Source organism: Canis aureus, chromosome 6 (genome assembly GCF_053574225.1).
Source record: "Canis aureus isolate CA01 chromosome 6, VMU_Caureus_v.1.0, whole genome shotgun sequence".
NCBI classification, from domain to species: Eukaryota; Metazoa; Chordata; class Mammalia; order Carnivora; family Canidae; genus Canis; species Canis aureus.
The window spans coordinates 55,713,669-55,735,804 of NC_135616.1; the positions used below are offsets into that span (position 1 = coordinate 55,713,669).

The 22,136-nt window shown below is 39.3% G+C and overlaps 1 protein-coding gene across 7 annotated transcripts in view; it reads left to right on the plus strand.

The window, feature by feature from the left end:
- DARS2 (aspartyl-tRNA synthetase 2, mitochondrial) overlaps nt 1-22,136 on the plus strand; it is a 29,009-nt gene that overhangs the window by 539 nt on the left and 6,334 nt on the right. For 2 of the 7 annotated variants that reach the window (XM_077901724.1, XM_077901723.1), the window contains exons 2-14: nt 177-370; nt 1,221-1,320; nt 3,697-3,763; nt 5,465-5,566; nt 5,957-6,052; nt 7,279-7,402; nt 8,126-8,172; nt 9,322-9,428; nt 10,562-10,631; nt 12,157-12,336; nt 13,400-13,507; nt 15,898-15,960; nt 21,279-21,431. In XM_077901724.1, coding sequence (XP_077757850.1) covers nt 250-370; nt 1,221-1,320; nt 3,697-3,763; nt 5,465-5,566; nt 5,957-6,052; nt 7,279-7,402; nt 8,126-8,172; nt 9,322-9,428; nt 10,562-10,631; nt 12,157-12,336; nt 13,400-13,507; nt 15,898-15,960; nt 21,279-21,431 — 1,338 coding nt within the window. In that variant the 5' untranslated portion in view covers nt 177-249. Of the gene's footprint in view, nt 1-19; nt 371-1,220; nt 1,321-3,696; nt 3,764-5,464; nt 5,567-5,956; nt 6,053-7,278; nt 7,403-8,125; nt 8,173-9,321; nt 9,429-10,561; nt 10,632-12,156; nt 12,337-13,399; nt 13,508-15,897; nt 15,961-21,278; nt 21,432-22,136 lie in introns of those variants that run through there. The other 5 variants (XM_077901722.1, XM_077901721.1, XM_077901726.1 and 2 more) reach the window with 4 other exon arrangements.

The following is a 22,136-nucleotide window of genomic DNA, read 5'->3' on the forward strand; positions in this document are numbered from 1 at the left end:
TGGAAAAAAGGATCTTCCGCCCCCACCCCCGCCCACCCCCCGCTCGCCAAAGGCCCCAGATTACTTGTAGATTTATCTCGTCCTTAGGCACGTGTACTTGAATGTTCAGCGGAGAAGGGCTTAAATATTGGAAAAGAACTCCTAGCATTTTAAGGGATTTGTGTCTATTTCCGAAGCTGACTTTTGGCCGCCATCCGACGCCGGTACCTTGGGATTCGTGAGCTGCTCTCGCCATCCTGCGGCTCCACCATGCTCTGTTGGTTAAATCGGCTGCACGGGGCATTATCCGCACCCACCGGAAGGATCGCCCACCTGAGGCCGAGTTCTCTCCGCCGGAGGCTGGCGCTCAGTTCACAGAGGAGAATTCCAGGTGAAAGCCGTGAAGAGTTCTGTCCTCCAAACGGTGTTTCCTCTTGGTCTCTACATCGGAGCGCCCTTACTCCATTTTCCTGTGGTCTGCACTGGGCAGCTTTCTGTGTAGAGCCACTTCGTGTTCTCTCTCTTTATTTCTCCTAATACAGGTTTTTTTCTCTGGAGTTTAAAAAAGTAACCACATGAATTCTGCCTTTAGCTGATGCTGCTAATTAGCCTCAAAAATTATTTCACGTTTGAGGATATTTTGAAGTGTTTTCCAGCATGCAAGTGACCGGTTTCACTCGGGATTCATACCATCATATTTCTGTAATTCCGAGATCTGGTATCATTTGGAAAATTCTTAATGTGCACTATTAAGAATAGGGCAGGGAGGATCCCTGGGTGGCGCAGCGGTTTAGCGCCTGCCTTTGGCCCAGAGCGCGATCCTGGAGACCTGGGATCAAATCCCACATCGGGCTCCCGGTGCCTGGAGCCTGCTTCTCCCTCTGCCTATGTCTCTGCGCCTCTCTCAATCTCTCTCTCTCTCTCTCTCTCTCTCTGTGACTATCATAAATAAATAAAAAAAGATAAAAAAAAAAGAATAGGGCAGTTTTAGGTCTCAGTGCAAATGATACATGATCAGAATTTAGATTTCCTAACAGCAGAATTTTACAGTAAGACTGTTAATTCACTTGGTTTTTGACACATTTGCAGGTAAATTTAATAGTGATTGAAGCAAATCATATTTAAACTTACTCCATAAATTTCATTCATTGACATGAAATACTTAAGATGATATAACCTGAGAATCTTTATTTTCAAGCAGTTTGCAAATGTTATGTTTTTAATCTTGTTTTTCCTTAAAGAATTCAGTAGCTTTGTTGCTCGGACCAACACGTGTGGAGAGTTGCGCTCTTCTCACTTAGGCCAAGAAGTCACTTTGTGTGGATGGATTCAGTACCGAAGGTAAATTGGCTTAAGAATACTTGAGAATTTGGGGATCCCTGGGTGGCTCAGCGGTTTAGCGCCTACCTTCGGCCCAGGGCGTGATCCTGGAGTCCCAGATCGAGTCCCATGACAGGCTTCCCACATGGAGCCTGCTCTCCCTCCACCTGTGTCTCTGCCTCTCTCTCTCTGTGTCTCTCATGAATAAATAAATGAAATCTTAAAAAAAAAAAAAAAAAGAATACTTGAGAATTAGGGGTGCCCAGGTAGCTCAGTGCGTTAAGCTTTGAACTCTTGATTTCAGCCTCAGGTCATGCTCTACAGGTCCTGAGATTGATCCACCTGCTTAAGACTTTCTGCACCTGGCATCCCTGAGTGGCGCAGCGATTTAGCGCCTGCCTTTGGCCTAGGGCGCGATCCTGGAGACCCGGGATCGAATCCCACGTCGGGCTCCGGGTGCATGGAGCCTGCTTCTCCCTCTGCCTGTGTCTCTGCCTCTCTCTCTCTCTCTCTCTCTCTCTCTCTGTGTGTGACTATCTTAAAAAAAAAAAAAGCTCTCTGCACCTCCCACCGCCCCCCTCCCCCCAAAAAAAGAATGCCTGGTGGTTTTCCCCCAGTCAATTCCAAACTTTTATTAATTTTCAGTCAGTCAGAACAACAAAAGCTTTGCAACTCCTGCAGGATTCTCAGAATTCACTGAGTTTCAGATTTGGAGTGGCCTCTGTTTAAGGGTGTAATAATAAAGTGTGTTCCACCAATGGACTGAAACGTCCCTTAGCTTACTAAAGTCAAAGAGTTCCTAGGACCAGTGATTGGGAGTTGGCCAGCTGGTAAGCTTCAATAGCATGAAAAAGCTTATTTTATTCTAAATTGAGGTAGAAAAAAAGCCTAAAACGTGAACAGTGTTCCTTAAAATTAAAGCCCATTTTGTTGTCTCTGTATTCCAGCATGTACCCAAATAGTACATTAATTAACAATGAGGAGTTCCAAAACCCGTAGACTGTGTAGCCTTCCTAAAGCATATGTTCTGAGTGGGTGGTTATAGGACCCATAAATTTGGTGACTTTATCTTCTGAACTCAAAATCTGAGTTTTACTCTACCTCTTCCTAGTACTAGGACAGTTTGAGAAATGTAGGTTGAACACTAAAGTGTTGGAATTTGGGGGACCTTTTGATGACTTATAGAAGTATTTAATTAGGGATGCCTGAGTGGCTGTCTTTGGCTCAGGGCGTGATCCCGGAGTCCCTGGATCAAGTCCCACATTGGGCTCCCAGTGAGGAGCCTGCTTCGCTTCTCCCTCTGCCTATATCTCTGTCTCTCTCTGTGTCTCTCATGAAATAAAAAAATAAAATCTTTAAAACAAAAAAGTATTAAATTAGTAGTTTCACCTCCTCTAGAAAAGTGTAGACTGTGTCTTTTAAGAAAAGAGTTTATATTGCTATATTTCAAAAATGACAAATTAGATATTTCTGATATCTAAAGATATAATCTTGGGTTTTAATATGTGGAAAGTTTCCAAGTTTTATAAAATTTTCTTATAAAGATTTAAGCCAATAAAAATTAAAAATTTGCCTTTCATTAACTAGCCATCTGTATAACATTAGTAAACCACATATATAACCAGTAAAAATTGAAATTGAAAATGAAAAGCATTGAGGTACCTGGTTGGCTCAGTGGGTGGAGTATGCAACTCTTGATCTCAAGGTTGAGAGTCTGAGCCCTGCTTATGGCAGGTAGTTTACTTAAAATAAAACTTTTTAAAAACAAGGGCGCCAAGGTGGTTCAGTCTGTTGAGTGTCTGCCCTCAGCTCGGATGGTGATCCCAGGGTCCTGGGATTGGGTTCCCTGCTCACTGGGGAGCCTGCTTCTCCCTCTGCTGCTTCCCCTGCTTGTGCGTGTGCGCGCTCTCTCTCTCTCTCTCTCTCTCTCTCTCTCTCTCAAATAAATAGATAAAACCTTAAAAATGAAAAACGGGATCCCTGGGTGGCTCAGCAGTTTAGTGCCGCCTTCAGCCCAGGGCGTGATCCTGGAGACCTGGGATCAATTCCCGCGTCGGGCTCCCTGCATGGAGCCCGCTTCTCCCTCTGCCTTTGTCTCTGCCTCTCTCTCTCTCTCTCTCTCTCTTTCTCTCTTTCTGTCTCTCATGAATAAATAAGTAAAATCTTTAAAAAAAAAAAAGAAGAAAAAATCAAATGATTAAGAAAAAGTAAATGCAAAGTCTTTTTGTTAACAAGCTACATAGATAATTACATAAATGTAGTACATAGTGAAGACACATGATTATTATAAAAAGAACATGGGAAATGGCATGGATTTTTGTTGTTAATTTGTTTTGCCCGTTTAGGTTTTGGGCTCAGAGTTTTTATCCTAACATGTTCATTTGCTTCATTGATCAGGCAAAACGTCTTCCTGGTCCTAAGGGATTCCCATGGGCTTATTCAAGTTGTCATCCCCCAGGATGAGGTAATAGATTTGCTGCTGTTTTCTGAAAGCCTGTTTGATGCTGTAGTAGAGTAAGCGAAGTATGTTGGATAAGCATGTTTGAGGTCTTAAATTCAGAAGTTTCTCGTTAATGAAAACCAAAAACTACCAATAAACAATATTAAGACATATGACAAACTGGGGAAAAAAAATATGTGCAACTCATATCACAGACAAAGGACTAATGGCTACTACAAATCAAAATAAACAAAAAAAGCCAGGGAACTGGGACACCTGTGTGGCTCAACGGTTGAGCACCTGCCTTCGGCTTAGGGCGTGATCCTGGAGACCCGGGATCGAGTCCCACATTGGGCTCCCTACAGGGAGCCTGCTTCTCCCTCTAAGTCTCTGCCTCTCTCTGTGTGTCTCTCATGAATAAATAAATAAAATCTTTAAGGAAAAAAAAAGACCAGGGAACCAGTAAAAGTATGAACCCAGGATATGGCAATAAAATGTACAGAAGAAATGTAAATGGCTTATAGACATGAAAATATGCCCAACCTCACTCATAGGTAGAGAAATCTAAAGTAAAACTACACGGAATTATCATTTTTGGCATTCTGGACTGACAGTGCACCGCGTTTGGGAAAACAAGTGCTCTTACATTCTTGGAGGGAATACAAACTGGCACTAGGTCTACCGTGGGCAGTTTGGCAATATCAAAATAGTAAGTACATATGTCTTTTTAAATATTCATTTCTAGTCAGTTATCTTACAGCTAGACTTACAAAGCAAAATACAAGGTTCTTCCTTATAGGATCATTTTCAGTAGAAAGAATTGGAAAACCCAGATGTCCCCCAATAAGAGACTCGTATAAGAAGTAATATACATCCCTACACCCTAAAAAAAGATTAAAGAAACTCTTTATGTGCTGATATGGAAGAATATCCAAAACATATTGTTAGATGAAAAAAACAGGATACAGAAGAGCATGCAGAGTGCTGTTATCTATATAAATAGAGGGTGTGTGTGTGTGTGTGTGTGTGTGCGTGCGTGATATGAAATACTCCTGGAATAATACATACATATCTGGTGACATTGGTTACCTCTGGGAAGAAGGACTTTTTACTGTATATCTATTTGTACCCTTTGAATTTTGAGCCATGTGAAGGGTACCACCTGCTCAAAAAAAAAAAAAAAATAAGCATTAAAGTTAGACAAATAGCTCTCATCATGCTTGTTGGGCAATATTGGTTTTTCTTATGGTAGTGTTTATAAATGCTTGTATACCTATGAAACATCTCATTTACTCAGCTCTTAGTCTTTGAAGTAAAGAGCAATGAATTATCTTCCAGGGATCAGGATCCAGAGATGAGCATAGCTAACCCAGGAGAATTCCTTTCATTTGGACTCCATTATTGCTATTGCATGTAACTGCCCCTAAGACTAACTCTGGAAATAGTTACCTTAAAAGCGTATAGGAATTGTTTCTATCAATCATTGTTCTCCTTATTTTCCTTTAAGGAAAAAAATTTAAAACTCTTAATAGTTTAACTTGCTGTTTCATGTGGAGTCAAAATGGGGATGCAGTTTACCAAATTCTTTTTCATTAAGGGCAACCTCAGTATTTATGGCAGGTAAGCTATGAGTATTAATATTTTTCTAAGCCACAGACTGCAATTACTGCAGTCATTCATTAAATTCATTTTGTTTGTTGGAACTGTTTTTCTCTCATTCTGTAGTCAGCTGCTTCTGTGAAGAAGATTTTATGTGAAGCTCCTGTGGAATCGGTGGTACGAGTGTCTGGGACAGTAATTTCCCGACCTCCAGGACAAGAGAATCCAGTTAGTAGTTTATAAATGGTCTATGTAAATTTTATTTGTATACCTTTGCTCTGTCTACACATTCAGGCAACAGAGATTGAGTACCTGTTAGACATCAGGCTCTGAAAGCTCTCTGGGTTCTACGAATGAACCTACAGAGTCCAAAATCTTCACTACAAACACACACCAATGTGAGTAGGCATGTTAGGACATCTGTTAATGAGCTCATCAGCCACAGATTCACGTAAGAATATCAAAATCATGCACAGACATTTATGCTTTAGACTATATGCCAAAAGCACTCATACATTTTACGTGTATAAATAAATGCATGTGTTTCACAAATGGCCACTGTGTACATGTCCTGATGAGTGATTTTTTTTTAATAGGTCTTCTCTCTCTCTCTCTAAGAAAATGCCAACAGGTGAGATTGAAATCAAAGTTAAAACAGCTGAACTTCTGAATTCCTGCAAGAAGCTGCCCTTTGAAATTAAGGACTTTGTGAAGGTACCATCCTCATTATTAATAGAGTATCTAGAAAATGTTGATAACCAGTAAAGTGTTTTCAGTTTTTTAAAGAAAAACTTTAAGTTCTATGAAATTAAGCATTTTATTATAGACTTATCATGAAGTGTTCTATGGTGTTCTGAATTAAGCTATTGCAGTTCCTAAATACTTAGGCTGCTTTATCAGACAGGTTGAAACATGGTTCTACCTTTAAGACCTGAGGTGTTGTTTTCAAGGTTTTTGTTGCTGTTGTTTTCCATTTTGAAAGGAAATTGTGCCTAGCATGGAAATGGTCAAATGGCATAGGAGATCCTACATCTGTTAACTTTAAGCCTCTAACAGTAATAAAATGCTTGATTTCCGAAGCATATACATCTGATTCCTATAAGTTAGGGTGTACTTCGCCAAAGTTTGAAGGGCTGTTGAAGCCAAATAGCTCTGGGTGATTATACATGGATAACCTGCAGCTTTGACGTAGTTATCTGCAGTCGTAGATGTATATACATCTAGTTTGTAAACTAATCTGTAAAAAAAAAAGTTTTTAAAATAACTGGCCACTTAGCGTTACATTTAAATTCTTAATACTTAATCTTTTAATGAGAAAAAGCAACATAATTACAGGATTGGCCTTGAGGGGGAGAGGGAATATAGTTTTCCTGTAGCTAACCCTTCAGAAAGAAATGACAGTTCTTCCTTTTCTGGTGTCAAAGAGGTAAGCTAATCCAGGAAAAAGGACTTTTTTAAAAAGTCAGCACAGAGAGAGATGCAGAGATTTACCGCTTTGAAAATAAGCAAACCTTCTCACTGCTTCCTACTAGTACAACCATGGAGATTCCCTATGCTGTCCCCTTGCATTTCTTACATTTGTAGTCCTGCTCAGGTGATGATGTCATAACTTTTTTGTCTGTATTTTTAAAAGATCTTTGAAGTCTTTAAATATTTTTTTCAGACTCAACTATGGGCTTAAAGGAATGGATAATTGTTTAGTGAGGGTAGGCAAATTCCAATCAGCGAAGGGTGGTGGTAATAATAGTAAAAAAAAAAACAAACATAAAATCTATATTAGTAACAAACTTAGAAGTTGTAGGAATTAAGGATGGTAGTGTACTCACAAATGGTGAAAACTAGAGATAGAACTGAAGTTTTTGAAAATCCAAACTCTGTATTAAAATTAATTTCTTTTTAATATTAAAAATTTAAACATGAAAATCTTTAAATTTGTTTAGAAAACAGAGGCTCTTCGTTTGCAGTATCGCTACTTAGACTTACGTAGTTTCCAAATGCAATATAACCTGCGACTGAGGTCCCAGATGGTCATGAAAATGCGGGAATATCTCTGTAATCTACATGGTAAGGGACATGCCTGAATGTTCTAGAGCTTTTTCACTTGATCTTAGCCAAAAGGCCAAGAAGCGATTGTTCTAGAGCTTTTTAGCATCTGTTCTGTTTTATTCAGTGTTTTATTGTATCCTCTCTTTAGCATCATTGGGTCAAAAGTTGCCAGAGGTCTGGAATTCACATAATGTGTAAAGCAGTGAAGAAAGGTTAATTTCCAGATGTTTTGTCCTAGAGCACAATTAGGTAACATAGAGCATAATTTAGTTCCCTGCTGGGTCACAGATACAGTCTTTTAAAGATGCCGTGTTGAAGGGTTAACAGCCCTTTGGTTGTTACCTATAAGTTTTCTTGATTCTTTATCATGCTTATACCAATTTGTTGGGAGCTCAGAAATGTCCTTTGAATTAAACTAGACTCTTTAGTCAGTCCTGGGAGTTTTTCTAGTATATTTGCAAAGTTTTTTTGCTATACAAGCAGAGCATTTGGAAAACCAAAACAGTTCAGCAAACAAGAATCCATCAAATAGAATTATTTTGTGACAGAAGTATCACCTTATGACCAAATAGGATTTTATGAAAATCTTCAGCTTCTTTCTTGGGTAGAAATCAGTATTCAGTAGGCTTGATAAATTCAGTCAAAATTCCTAATTAAAATGTAGCCTCAGATTTGTTGAACTGTACCATAGACAACATATTTGACAAATTCCTGTTATTCTGCCACTTCCCTCTTTTTTAGGATTTGTGGATGTAGAAACACCAACATTGTTTAAGAGGACTCCCGGGGTATGTATATTCCTTAAGTCAGCCCACTAATAATGTCCTTTTAGATAGGAAACTGAACCACTTTGTTTTTATATTCACATAGTTCTATTTTTTTCATATATTTTACTGCTTCACAGTGGTCATATTAACTAGGTTTGGTTAAGAGTCAAGAACCTAGGACACCTGGTGGCTCAGTGGTTGAGCGTCTGCTTTTGACTCAGGGCCTGATCCCAGGGTCCTGGGATTGAGTTCTGCATCGGGCTCCTGGCAAGGAGCTTGCTTCTCCCTCTGCCTATGTCTCTGCCTTTCTCTCTCATGAATAAATAAGTAAAATCTTAAAAAAAAAAAAAAAGTCGAGAAATTTTTATGGGTATTTTGAGACAGAACACTTTTATTCTACATGAGTTTTCCCCTTGAGGCTTATAAATGCAAATCAGTAATGAATTAGTTCCTTAAAAATAAACTCCTTGTGGGGCGACTGGCTAGCTCAGTCAGGAGAGCATGTGATTTTTTTTTTTTTTTTAAGATTTTTTATTTATTTAAGAGAGCGCATGCAAGAGCACACAAGTGGGGGGGGGTGGCAGAGGGAGAGAGAGAAGCAGACTCCCCGCTGAGGAGGGAGCGCAATGTGGGGTTCGATGGGGGTACTCTATCTCATGACCCCGGGATCATGACCTGAGCCGAAGGCAGAGACTTAACCAACTGAGCCACCCAGGTGCCCCAACACATGACTCTTAATCTCAAGTCGTGAGTTCAAGTCGCACATGGGTATAAAGATTACTTAAATAAATAAAAAATCCTAAAATAAACTCCTTGTTCATTAAGAATTGACATTTCTAAACATTGTTATTTAATCTACACAGTCCATGGACTTACAAAACTATAGTTTAAAAAAGCAGTTAGCAATTATTGGATTGCACAAAATTCTTTTAGATAGTAGCAGAATTGGGAATTCATTTCAACAAGTATACATTTATTACCTACCACATGCAAACATTGTTAAAAGCCTACTAGGTGCAAGCCTTTTGGAGGAGTAGAAGATGAGCAAGAAATGATCTCTGTCGTTTTCTCTTTAGTTAATTTCATTGATGAACTGAAGTGTCAACTTCTACCAGGTCTTAGGTTCAATTTTTTTTAACAATATTTCTACTCTTCTTCTCTCATTAAAAGGGTGCAAAAGAGTTTGTAATACCATCTAGGGAACCTGGGAAGTTTTATTGTCTCCCTCAGAGTCCTCAACAGTTCAAACAACTTCTAATGGTTGGTGGTTTAGACAGGTGAGCCTTCTTTATGCTGGTAGTAAGTTGTCAGAAAAAGAAAGGGGAGGGTGGTGGGGAGAAAAAAAGAAAACACAAAATTATCTGATCTCTTAAAAGTGTATGATGAGCATTTGGAAAATACTTGTAAAGTACCCTAAACATTTGTGGTCATTATTTAGTAAAGATGTATTGGGTGACCACCATGTGCAAAGCCCTATGCCAGTATAGATGTGCAGGGAATTAAAAACACAAAAGAGGGCAGCCTGGGTGGCTCAGTGGTTTAGCGCTGCCTTCAGCCCAGGGTATGATCCTGGAGACCTGAGATTGAGTCCCATGTCAGGCTCCCTGCATGGAGCCTGCTTCTCGCTCTATCTGTGTCTCTGCCTCTCTCTCTTTTTGTGTCTCTCATGAATAAATAAATAAAATCTTTAAAAAAAAAAAAAAGATTTTAGGGCCCTGGGTGGCTTAGTTGGTTAAGTATCCAACTATTGATCTCAGCTCAGGTCTTGGTCATGAGTTCAAGCCCTGAGTTAAAAAAGAAAGAAAGAAAAGGATTTGCTCTCCAGGAGTTAATATAGTAAGGTGGAATATGGTAATAAATAAACCAACTGGAATAGAACCTAAAGATCGATTTGTTGAGGGCTGCAAACTAGGTTTTGTTTGGGGAAATACTATTTTAAAAAAACTTTGTGAGCAAGGCCTTCTGGGACAGTGTTGCATCTCAGCAGATGAAGATGAGAATGGGAATGGCATAGCACAGGAAAGCTCAAGTGTATTCATGGAGCAGTAAGTATTTCAATTTGGCCAAAGCAAAAGAGTGTGTATGTATGTATGTGTGTATATATATGTATATATATATAAGCATAAACTGCATTGCATGCCAGTCTAATATATGAATATTGAAAGGTGCCATTGTATATGTTTAAAACAGCATATAGAATAGTTTTTATAAAAAAAAAAAAGAATAGTTTTTATAGGTCTACTGTGTATCTACTTAGATTAGAGCATTATAAAGAATTTTTAAATTTCTTATGTCCTTTAGGTACCATTATTAATTTATTTCATAGACTGCACTGCCATGAACTTTTGTGGAAAAGTATGTGTATCTTCCTAGAAACATGACTCAATTCATGCTACTTTTCCAATTGTAGGTATTTTCAGGTTGCCCGGTGTTACCGAGATGAAGGTTCAAGACCAGACCGACAGCCCGAGTTTACTCAGGTACTAAGTGATACTCACTTTTCTCTCTTAGTCAGCCTTGCTCCAGCCAAATATTTCAAGACTGGGCAGTAAATTTATATATAGGCAGGCCTTGTCCAATTGCACTTTGCTTTATTGTGCTTCTCAGACATTGCATAGTTCACAGATTGAAGGTTTGTGGCAATCCTGTCAGCACTGTTTTTCCAACAGCATTTGCTCACTTTATATTTTTGTGTCACGTTTTGGTAAATCTCACAATATTTCAAACTTTTTCATTATTTGTTTTGGTGATCTGTGATCAGTGATTATGACTCACTGAAAGCTTAGATAATGTTTAACATTTTTATCAATAAAGTATTTAGGTACATTTTGTTTTAGACATAATGTTAATTGCACGTGTCATAGACTATAGCATAGTATAAACATAACTTGTTTTTTTAATATTTTTAAATTTTTTTAAAATTTATTTATTTATGATAGTCACAGAGAGAGAGAGAGAGAGGCAGAGACACAGGCAGAGGGAGAAGCAGGCTCCATGCACCGGGAGCCCGACGTGAGATTCGAACCCAGGTCTCCAGGATCACGCCCTGGGCCAAAGGCAGGCGCCAAACCGCTGTGCCACCCAGGGATCCCTAAACATAACTTTTATATGCAGTGGGAAACCAGAAAATTAATTCTTTTTCAGAAAATTACTTTGACTTTCTTTATTATGGTATATGCTTTATTGTGGCAGTCTGGAACCGAACCCACAATAGTAGGCCAGTGCTTTACTTCTCATTACGTTTTATCCATCAGATATTTAATTAAAGTAATCTGCAGTTGATATACTATTTACTTTTTCATCCATTTCATGTGTCCTTTTTATAATGAGTATGGTTATCAGCTAAGAAATGCCAGAGATTCCTGCAGTATTTTAGTGGTTGTTGCTAGGATAAAGTTCTTAAATCTCTTACACATTAAGAACCAAGAATTCTATAATTGGTATTTAATCTGTCTAATCTCCTTTAAAAAATTTATTTATTAGAGAGAGTGCATAAACAGGGGGAAAAGGGAGCCTGGACAGAGGGCTCAGTCTCAGGACCCTGGGATCATAACCTGAGCTGAAGGCAGACATTTAACTGACTGAGCCACCCATGCACCCCTAATATGTCTAATCGTTAGACTCATCAAAGCTGTTTTTGTACGATTGCATGTTAATCAGTGTGGTGAAACAAAATCATAAGCTTTGGAGTTGGGCGGACCTGGGGTCAAATGTAGCTTCATTACTTACTAACCGCATGTACACAGGCAAGTTACTTGGCCTCTCTGAGCCTTAAGCCATGAGGATAGTGATGGGAACCAAACAAGTTGGTACATGTGAAGCATTAGCACAGTGCCTGACATAAAACAGATGTACAATAATATTTATCCTCCCAACCCCCACCCATGTATTAAGTATTTATTTGCAGAATCCTAGAAATATGTTGAAACCAGAGTAATATATAAATATGTACATATTAATATTGTGGCTCTTCAAGTTACTTTCCATATGTTATTTTGGTTGCAGATTGACATAGAGATGTCTTTTGTAGACCAGACCGGCATCCAGAGTCTAATTGAGGGCTTGCTCCAGTATTCCTGGCCAAGTGACAAAGATCCTGTGGTAGTTCCTTTTCCTTCTATGACTTTTGCTGAGGCATTGGCCAGCTATGGAACTGATAAACCTGACACTCGCTTTGGGATGAAGGTATTTCTCTTCCCTTTTTCAGGACTGTGCCACCATAGTCCTCCAGTCTTTTAAACCACTTTGAAATTTACAACCAGTTACACATAGTTATATTTTTTGTTGTTGCCTTAGCTTGTTACCAAGCTATATAGCAAGAGAGAATAATAGCATGTCAGCACTACAGTACTTTTTTTTTTTCTATCTACTATGTTCCAAGACCATTTCCAAGACTAACATTCTTGCATAAAGTTTTTATTACTGACAACTTATTTATTAATTATATGGACATGAATAGTCACTTGAAAGAAAAAAAAACCCTATTTCTTTCCTGTTCAATTTTTCCTAAGCTAAAATGGCACTTGAAGGCAAATGATTAAGAGTTATTCTTTGTTCCTAGTCTACAAAGAGCTCAAACATATGGAAATGTTTATTGAAATTATTAAGATCTCTACATATTTTAACCAAGGGTAGGAGTAGAATTTATATCAAGTAGTTTCCATTAGCAAGCCTCTCAGTATTTGCTCTTAGAGAACAGTGGCTCTTCGTGTCTGTAAGGCTGATGGCATTTCTGTATCAGAGTTCTCAGTGCAAATTCTGTAGAAATTGAAGTCCCACTTCATCTATAAAGAGATAGTGCTCAATTCTTAAGATGAGGAAAAAATATATAAAATGCCCTAACTGCCTACTTACAGCTGCAGCTTAACCACTCCTTATTTCCTCTTTTGTAATATGGAAGAGCGGTGCTTAAATCAGACTTCTCAAGTTAGATTCTTGCTCTGTGTTGTCTTGGCCAAGTTATTTTCTTCTCTATGCCTTGGTTTCTTACTGTATTCCATGGGGATAATGAGAGCCCCTATTTCATACTCCTGTGGTACTGATTAAATGAATTAATAATGATGAATAGTCCATTAGTACATTAATTCCTGTCACATGTGCCCAGCCCATGGTAAACACTGTGACTGCACTTTGTAAACATGAACTTAATGAAATCTACTCGCTTCTTTAGAATCTTATTTGTAAAATGCTTTGAGATAAAATTTACTTCACTTTTAGTTATTACCTTTTTTTGTTACCCATTTTACAGATTGTAGATATTAGTAATGTGTTCAGAAACACAGAGGTTGGATTTCTTCAAGATGCACTTAGTAAACCCCAAGGAACTGTCAAAGCCATGTGTATCTCTGAAGGAGCAGTAAGTGATGCGCAGTTCTATTCCTCTAGAGTGTATGTGGGAAGTAAATATGTTCAACACTGGCACATTTAAAAAACAATTTTTTTTCCCCAAGATTTTTTTTTTAAGGATTTTTTTATTTATTAATGAGAGATACCGAGAGAGAGAGAGAGAGAGAGAGAGAGAGAGGCAGAGACACAGGCAGAGGGAGAAGCAGGCTCCACGCAAGGAGCCCGACATGGGACTTCATCCCGGGTCTCCAGGATCAGACCCTGGGCTGAAGGCGGCGCTAAACCGCTGAGCCACCCAGGCTACCCTTTTTCCAAGATTTTATTTATTTATTTGAGAGAGAGAGAACAAATGAGGGAGAGGGACAAGCAAACTCCCTGCTGAGCTGGGAGCCCAATGTGGGGCTCAGTCCCAGGACCCGAGGATCATGACCTGAGCCAAAAGCAGCTGCTTAACCGACTGAACTAACCAGGGTCCCCAGCAATTCTTTTTGTAAGAGTATGTATTTTTAAGAGTGCCTGGGTGGCTCAGTCAGTTAAGTGTCCAACACTTGGTTTCAGCTCAGGTCATGATCTCTGGGTCCTGAAATTGAGCCCCCAGTTGGGCTCTGCACTGGACATGGAGTCCGCTTGAGATTCTCTCTCTCCCTATGCCCCTCCCCACACTCTCTCCCTCTCTAAGAAAGGAAAAAGAATATATATTTGTATATAAAGCCTAACAGTGTCCCTGAAAATATAAGTAGAGAATAAAATCTTGTGTGAGTTTATATTCAAGATCTAGAGTTTTTTTTTTTTAACTTTTTTTATAAACTTTTATTTATTTATGATAGGCACATAGTGAGAGAGAGAGAGGCAGAGACACAAGCAGAGGGAGAAGCAGGCTCCATGCACCGGGAGCCCGACGTGGGATTCGATCCCGGGTCTCCAGGACCGCGCCCTGGGCCAAAGGCAGGCGCCAAACCGCTGCACCACCCAGGGATCCCAAGATCTAGAGTTTTTATCTTCCTTTTAAAAATGCTATAGGGGATCCCTGGGTGGCTCAGTGGTTTGACGCCTGCCTTTGGCCCAGGGCGTGATCCTGGAGTCCCGGGATCGAGTCCCACGTCAGGCTCCCAGCATGGAGCCTGCTTCTCCCTCCTCCTGTGTCTCTGCCCCTCCCTCTCTCTCATAAATCAATCAATCAATCAATCAATCAATCAATCAATCTTTTTTAAAAATGCTGTAAAGTACTCCCATACTTCATTTGGGATCATTCCCACCAGTCATGAGCATGAAATAGTGTTCATACCCTGTCTGCCAGCCTCAGTTTATCCAGAGGCTCTCAGCCTGTATCAGCTCCAGCATCTCCCTTGCATGTTGGTTTTGGGTCTTCCAAGGGCTCTGGTCTCAACTGCATTCAATTGCATTAATAACAGGAGGAGGGGAAGGAATGGAGCTGTGAAGAGCCAAAAGGGGAGGGTAAGTGAGGATAGGAGAAAGAATGGCTGGGCTTTAAAAAAAAAAAAAAAGAATGGTGGGGCTAGGCAACCCTGACTCTGAAGTGATGAGATGCATCTGTTTTCTGTAGTTAGCACATCTGCTTTGAACAGAATTTGGTAAGAGGAATTCCAGAAGCCCTTTGAAATTATTATTTTGAAAGACAGCTCATTTGTAGACTTGAACATATTAGTGTATTCAAAATGGGAATAAGAATTCAATCTCATTACTTTTTATTCACATCATATGTTTAGTGGAAAGTAATTTGAGCCCATACTATAATGAATGCGTTCAAGTAAGCTCAGTGTAACACATACACTGCTGGGTATTATTGTTTGCACCAACTTGAGTATGTCCAGTCTTCCCCAAGCAATTTATAAGAAGTGCAAGATTATGAGCCATGTCTCCATTTTTTTGTACCTCCCATACCTAGTCTAGTACCCCAAGAATATTAATTACAATGATAGTCAAAGGCATTGAAATAATTTAGAAAAAGTAAGATATAAAGAATTTTAAGAGGGGCAATTGGGTGGCTCAGTGGTTGAAATCTTTTAAAAAATAAAGAGTTTTAAGAGATAAGCATATTCTGAGTTCCTTTCTGACCTGACAAAGTTATTTTTTCTTAGACAATTCAATTGTAAAGATTTGAACATTTTTACCCTATATATTACATATGCAGGCTCTTCTGTGGAATACATTCATAGTTGTTTCCAGTGAGGCCTGCATAATGGAAGGGGTGGGGATGAAGGATAATAAGCCCTGTAATAAGCTTTAAAATTTTGTCATTTGGTAGCAGAAATTAAATTTTATATTGAATCCTACTATTGTGATGGAAGGACACAAAATGTATTTATATCCCATTTGATATCATAGACATGTTTATGAACTTGTCATATTGGTGAGTTCACTTTGATTTTCTTTCATCAGAAATACTTGAAAAGGAAGGACATTGAATCCATTAGAAAATTTGCAGCTGACCATTTTAATCAGGTAAGGAGTTGATTACAACTATTTATTTCCCTTTTTAGGGATCCATAAGTGTTAGAACTCTTTATACAATCATTAGTTTTGAGGTTTTGTTTTTGTTTTTAAAGATTTTTATTTATTCATGAGAGACACAGAGAGAGAGAGGCACAGACAAAGGCAGAGGGAGAAGCAGGCTCCATGCAGGGAGCCTGACATGGGATTCGATCCTGGGTCTCCAGGATCATGCCCTGGGCTGAAGGCGGCGCTAAACCGCTGAGCCACCCGGGCTGCCCAAGGTTTTGTTATTTTAGACCATTCTTCTACTTTTCTTCTTTTTAAAGTTAATCTAATCCAAAGGTATAACTCTAAAGACTTCGACGTAGACAGTTGAGTTCACCATTAATTAGAATGTTAAAGTTCAACCATAGTTTTTAAAATAAATATGGAATTTTAATCCAGTCAGGATTAGATTAGAGCCCCATGTGCCCAAGGTTTGGAAAAAAAAAAAAAAAAACAACTGTATTCATTGTTGTTCCCATACCCTTTTAAAATTCTGAATACACCATTGCCAGACACATTTTGTGGTGTTGGCTTGGTGAATGGAGGAGCTGAAATCCAGAGGAGCAGGAGTGAGGAATGGGCCTTCTTACCTCGTCACGGGACTTGTAAATTGTCTCAGCCTTCTCAGAATCAGTAACTTTAAAAATAATCATGCTCTTTGAGTCATTAATTTTCTGCGCCATACTTTGTAAAAAAACATCTAAATATGAGGAAAGTATGCTCATTACAGCACCTTTACAACAGAAATAAGATGAAATTCTATGGGAATAATTAAATTAATGTATCATCAGAAGAATTAATACCAAATTTCCTTTTTAAAGAGTTTGTAGTATGGGGGACATGTTCATGTAATGATAGTAATAGCAGATAATGTTTTAGGTTTGTTTTATGCCTTTGATAAAATTCAAAATTGGCCTCTCTAGATCTCCCAATTATATTTCTTTACTTTTATCTTCCTAGTGTTTGAAGTTTGCATCTAGGAACAACAGGACCAGGAAATAAGCCTGAAGGTTAACTTCAATAGTCTTTAGTTGATGGAATTCTTTACATGTTCTTCTTTTCCTCTTCACTTTTTTCTTTTACCTTTGTCATTAACTGGATTTTTTTTTTCTTTTAATTTTTATTTATTTATTTATGATAGTCACACAGAGAGAGAGAGAGAGGCAGAGACAGGCAGAGGGAGAAGCAGGCCCCATGCACCGGGAGCCTGACATGGGATTCGATCCCGGGTCTCCAGGATCGCGCCCTGGGCCAAAGGCAGGCGCTAAACCGCTGTGCCACCCAGGGATCCCTGGATTTTTTTTTTAATTTTATTTATTTGACAAGCTGGGAGAGTGGCAGGCAGAGGCAGAGGGAAAGGGAGAAGCAGGCTCCCTGCTGAGCAGAGAGCCCTATGTGGGGCTTGATCCCAGGACTCTGGGATCATGACCTGAGCTGAAGGCAGATGCTTAACCAACTGAGCCACCCAGGCGCCCCTTAACTGGACTTTTATAGAAGAAATGGGCACTTCTTCTGTTTTTTCAATTTATTAATATATTTTAACTTGGCTTTTTTTAATACGTGTATGAATTTTTAGCAATATGCTACATGCACATGGTTAAAAACGCAAATAGAAAAAAAAAAAAACGCAAATAGTTAAGAAGGATTAATAATGAGATGCAACAAGTGTCTGCTGTAAGCTCACACCATTCTAGTCCCGCACCATCCAGAATGTCTCTGTTTTTAGAAATCTATCTACATACTGGTATTTTTGTGTGTTTTTTTAACTTATCCATTTTAAACTCTGCTAACTTCCTGCATGAGAGATAAAGCTCCCACACACAGACTTTACCTATTCTATACCTTCTGCACAGCTCTCTTTCTGGACCTTTTCTTCATTTCTCTTCTGAGTTGAAGCCACTCTTCCTGGATCCAGATCTTCCTCTTATTTTACTGTATTATATCCTCAAGTAACTTCCTAGGAAAGCATGCAAGAGATACACTTGCTTAGTACAAAAATGTCTTTATGGGGATACCTGAGTGGCTCAGTCGGTTAAGCATCTACCTTCAGCTCAGGTCATGATCCTGGGGTTCTGGGATCAAGCACCAGATCAGGCTCCCTGCTCAGCAGTAAGTCTGCTGCTTCTCCTCCCTCTGCTCCTCCCCCTGCACATGCTCTCTCTCTCAAATAAATAAATAAAATCTTAAAAATAAATAAATAAAATAAATAGGGCCACTTGGTTGGCTCAGTTGTTTAAGTGTCTGCCTTCGGCTCAGGTCATGATCCTAGGGTCCTTGGATAGGGTCCTGTACTGGGCTCGCTATTTAGTGGAGAGTCTACCTCTCCCTCTGCTCCCGCCCCATCCACTTGTGCTTTCTCTCTGCCTCTCTCAAATAAATAAAATCTCTAAAAAACACAAAAACAAAAATAATGTCTTTGTGTTCAAAACCTCACACCTAGGGATCCCTGGGTGGTGCAGCGGTTTAGCGCCTGCCTTTGGCCCAGGGCGCAATCCTGGAGACCTGGGATCGAATCCCATGTCGGGCTCCCGGTGCATGGAGCCTGCTTCTCCCTCTGCCTGTGTCTCTGCCTCTCTCTCTCTCTCTCTCTCTCTCTCTCTCTGTGACTATCATAAATAAAATTAAAAAAAAAAAAAAAAAAAAAAAAAAAAAAAAACTCACACCTGATTACTAATTTGACTTAGTATAAAATTCATAATTGGCAGTCATATCCTTTTAGAACAGTGCTGTCCAGGGCACCTGGGTGGCTCAGTTGGTTAAGCCTCCCAACTCTTGATCTTGGCTCAGGTCCTGATCTTGGGGTCTTAGGATCTAGTCTCACATTGGACTCCCCGCTGAGTGGGGAGTCATCAACTGGAAGATTCTCTCCCTCTGCCCCTCCCCCCACTTGCTCTCACTGTTTCTAAAATAAATAAACCTTTTTTTTTTTTTTTTTTTTAATTCATGAAAGACACACAGAGAGATACAGGCAGAGGGAGAAGCAGAGGGGGATCCCTGGGTGGCTCAGTGGTTTAGCGCCTGCCTTCAGCCCAGGGCGTGATCCTGGAGTCCCAGGATCGAGTCCCGCATCGGGCTCTCTGCATGGAGCCTGCTTCTCCCTCTGCCAGTGTCTCTGCCTCTCTCTCTGTGTGTATCTCATGAATGAATAAATAAATAAATAAAGAGGGAGAAGCAGTCTCCATGCAGGCAGCCAGATGTGGGACTCGATCTCGGGACTCCAGGATCACGCCCTGGGCCGAAGGCAGACGCTAAACCACTGAGCCACCCAGGGATCCCCTAAAATAAATAAATCTTTAAAAAAAAAAAAAAAAAAAAGAACCATACTGTCCAACAGAACTTTCTATGATGGTGGAGATGTTTTACATCTGCATCATCCAATATGGTAGCCACTAGCCGGCATAGCTCTCAAATGCTTGAAATGTGGCTAGTGTACCTGAGCTGAATTTTTAAAATTTTATTTCATTTCAATTAATTTAAATAGGTACATGCGAGTGGTAGCTGCTGCATTAGACAACACAGCCTTAGCTTGTTGAAGGCACTGCTTTTTTTTCTCTTGTACCTGCTGTTACTGATGAAAGCCTGATGCTGAAATGAATTTATTCCTTTACAGCAAACCTGATTATTTTCCTTTGGAAGCATTCAGCCTCCTGATTCTTGATGTTCCAGAATTTCAATTTGTGTACCTTTGCGTCATTTTGTGTTGATGCGTTGTACACTACAAGGGCCCTTTCAATATGATGGCACCTGTCTTTCACTTGTGGAAAACTGTTCTATTACTAATTGTTTTGACTTCATCATTCTCTCTATTCTCTTTTTTTGGAATTTCTTTTAGTTGTATTTGGACCTCTTTGGTAACTTGTATGTTTTTTTTTTTCCCCATGTGTCCTTTCCAACCATTTCTTTTGTCCTTTTTATTCTTTCTGAGAGATTTCTTCAGCTCTTCTGTTGAATTCTTTTTTAACAATTATTTTTATGGCCCCGTAGCTGTTTCTTGGCTTTTTCCCATCATATTTTATTCTGGTTTTATTGACAAAATATAGTTTGTTTTTGTTTTGACAAAATATAGTTTTGAGGATTCAGTCCTCCTTTGGTCCCTAAATTACCTCTTTCTTCTCAGGTCCTTTTATTCCTTTTTTTTTTTTTTTTTTTTTTTTAAATACTGCAGAACTTCTTTGATATATGATAATTATTGATTGCATATATTTGGAATGAGGCATTTAAGCTTTTATTTTTTTTATTTTTATTTTTTAAAAGATTTTATTTATTTATTCATAGAGACAGAGAGAGAGAGAGAGAGGCAGAGACACAGGCAGAGGGAGAAGCAGGCTCCATGCAGAGAGCCCAACATGGGACTCAATCCAGGGTCTCCAGGATCACGCCCTGGGCTGCAGGCGGTGCTAAACCTCTGCGCCACCTGGGCTGCCCTTAAGTTTGTATTTAAATTCCAGTTAGTTAACATATAGTGTAGTATTACTTTCAGGTTTACAATTTAGTGAGCCAGAAAAAAAAAAAAAAAAAAAACAATTTGGTGAGCCAGTACTTCCTTATAATACCAGTGCTCCTTACAAGTACACTTCTTAATCCCCATCACTTATTTCACCCATTCTCCACTCACATCCCAGAATGAGGCATTTAAAAGATGATTGCGGAGGACGCCTGGGTGGCTCAGCCATTGAGCATCTGCCTTCTGCTCAAGGCATGGTGCCAGGTCCTGGGATCAAGTCCCACATTGGGCTCCCTGTGAGGAGCCTGCTTCTCCCTCTGCTTGTGTCTCTGCCTCTGTCTCTGTGCTTCTCATGAATAAATAAATAAAATCTGTATTAAAAAAAAAAAAGGGTAGGTTTAGTGTAGGGGGGGAACAGCAGAGCCATTGACCATTCCCTGAGAAACCAAAGCTCCATAAGAGTCCTGAGCCTGCCCTCTAGCCTTCTGCAGGGTAGAATCAGTTCCTTCTGTGCTGAGACCACTCCATATTTCTCCAGGCCAGAGCTTCTTGCTGCTTTAATTGTTCCTATTCCATTCATTTGCAGCCTACCACAAATTTGCAGAAATCTCTTTGCCAGTGGGCCCCCCCCCCACCTTTTATTTTTATTCCCTTCTGTTTTTGATTATGGTGAGATTAATTTTGTAATTCCTTTAATATCATTTTGAAAGGGTTGAGGGAGGGAATGAAGATCATCTCATGTTCTATTGGGAACAAGAAATCATTTGTACAGCAAGAAGAATAAATCAACCCCACTTTAAAAAAAAAGAATGTGAATAAGTCTTTTTCTTTATCACAGGAAGTCTTACCTATATTCCTGAAAGCCAATAGAAACTGGAATTCTCCAGTTGCTAAGTCCATAATGGAGGAGCAAAGATCAGGACTAACGAGACTAATGGAAATCCAAGAGGATGATGTGGTCCTGCTAACTGCTGGAGAGCACAAGAAAGCAGTAAGAAAAACTACCTTTAAACATTTGTGCTGTTGATGCTGAATGATGCCTCTCTTCTCCTGTGTACATAGTACATACTTAAAATTGACTTTTAATTTCATAAAATGAAGCTGTTCTACATGAGTTTTGTGTTAATAAATACTTTTGAGCACTAAATAATGCATTGTATCAAAACTAGAGTTTTTTTTTTTTTTCATCAGCTACTGGCCTCTATTGGCATTGCTCACACAGTGGTAATTGTGATAATTGGCATTGTTCACACAGATTAGATCTGGCTCTGATTAGGAAAGCTACTTAGGTAAAAGGCTATTTATTGGTATTCCTTGTAGGACTGTGAAAAAATATTTTCATTGTCAAGGTTTTGCAGATTAGGAAAATTTGGTAATCCCAAACTTTTGTAGATAATGCATTCCTAAAAATGTGGAGGGATAGATCAGAAGTCTACTGGACTGACAGACATCTCTGGCCCTACTTGGTCAAGGCAGGACCCTTCTTTCTCTGGAACAGCAGCTGTCAAGTGATGAATACCACCATACCCTGGCTAAATCACCACTCTGCAGATGTATGGAAGACTGAACTTAGCCATAGAGATCATTGTAAAATACATAGAAGTATGGAATATAAGTCAAACGTGAATATTGAAAATATAGGAAGGTCAAGTGCAATATAAATTCATTGTTGCACTGAAGTACAACATGATTTCTT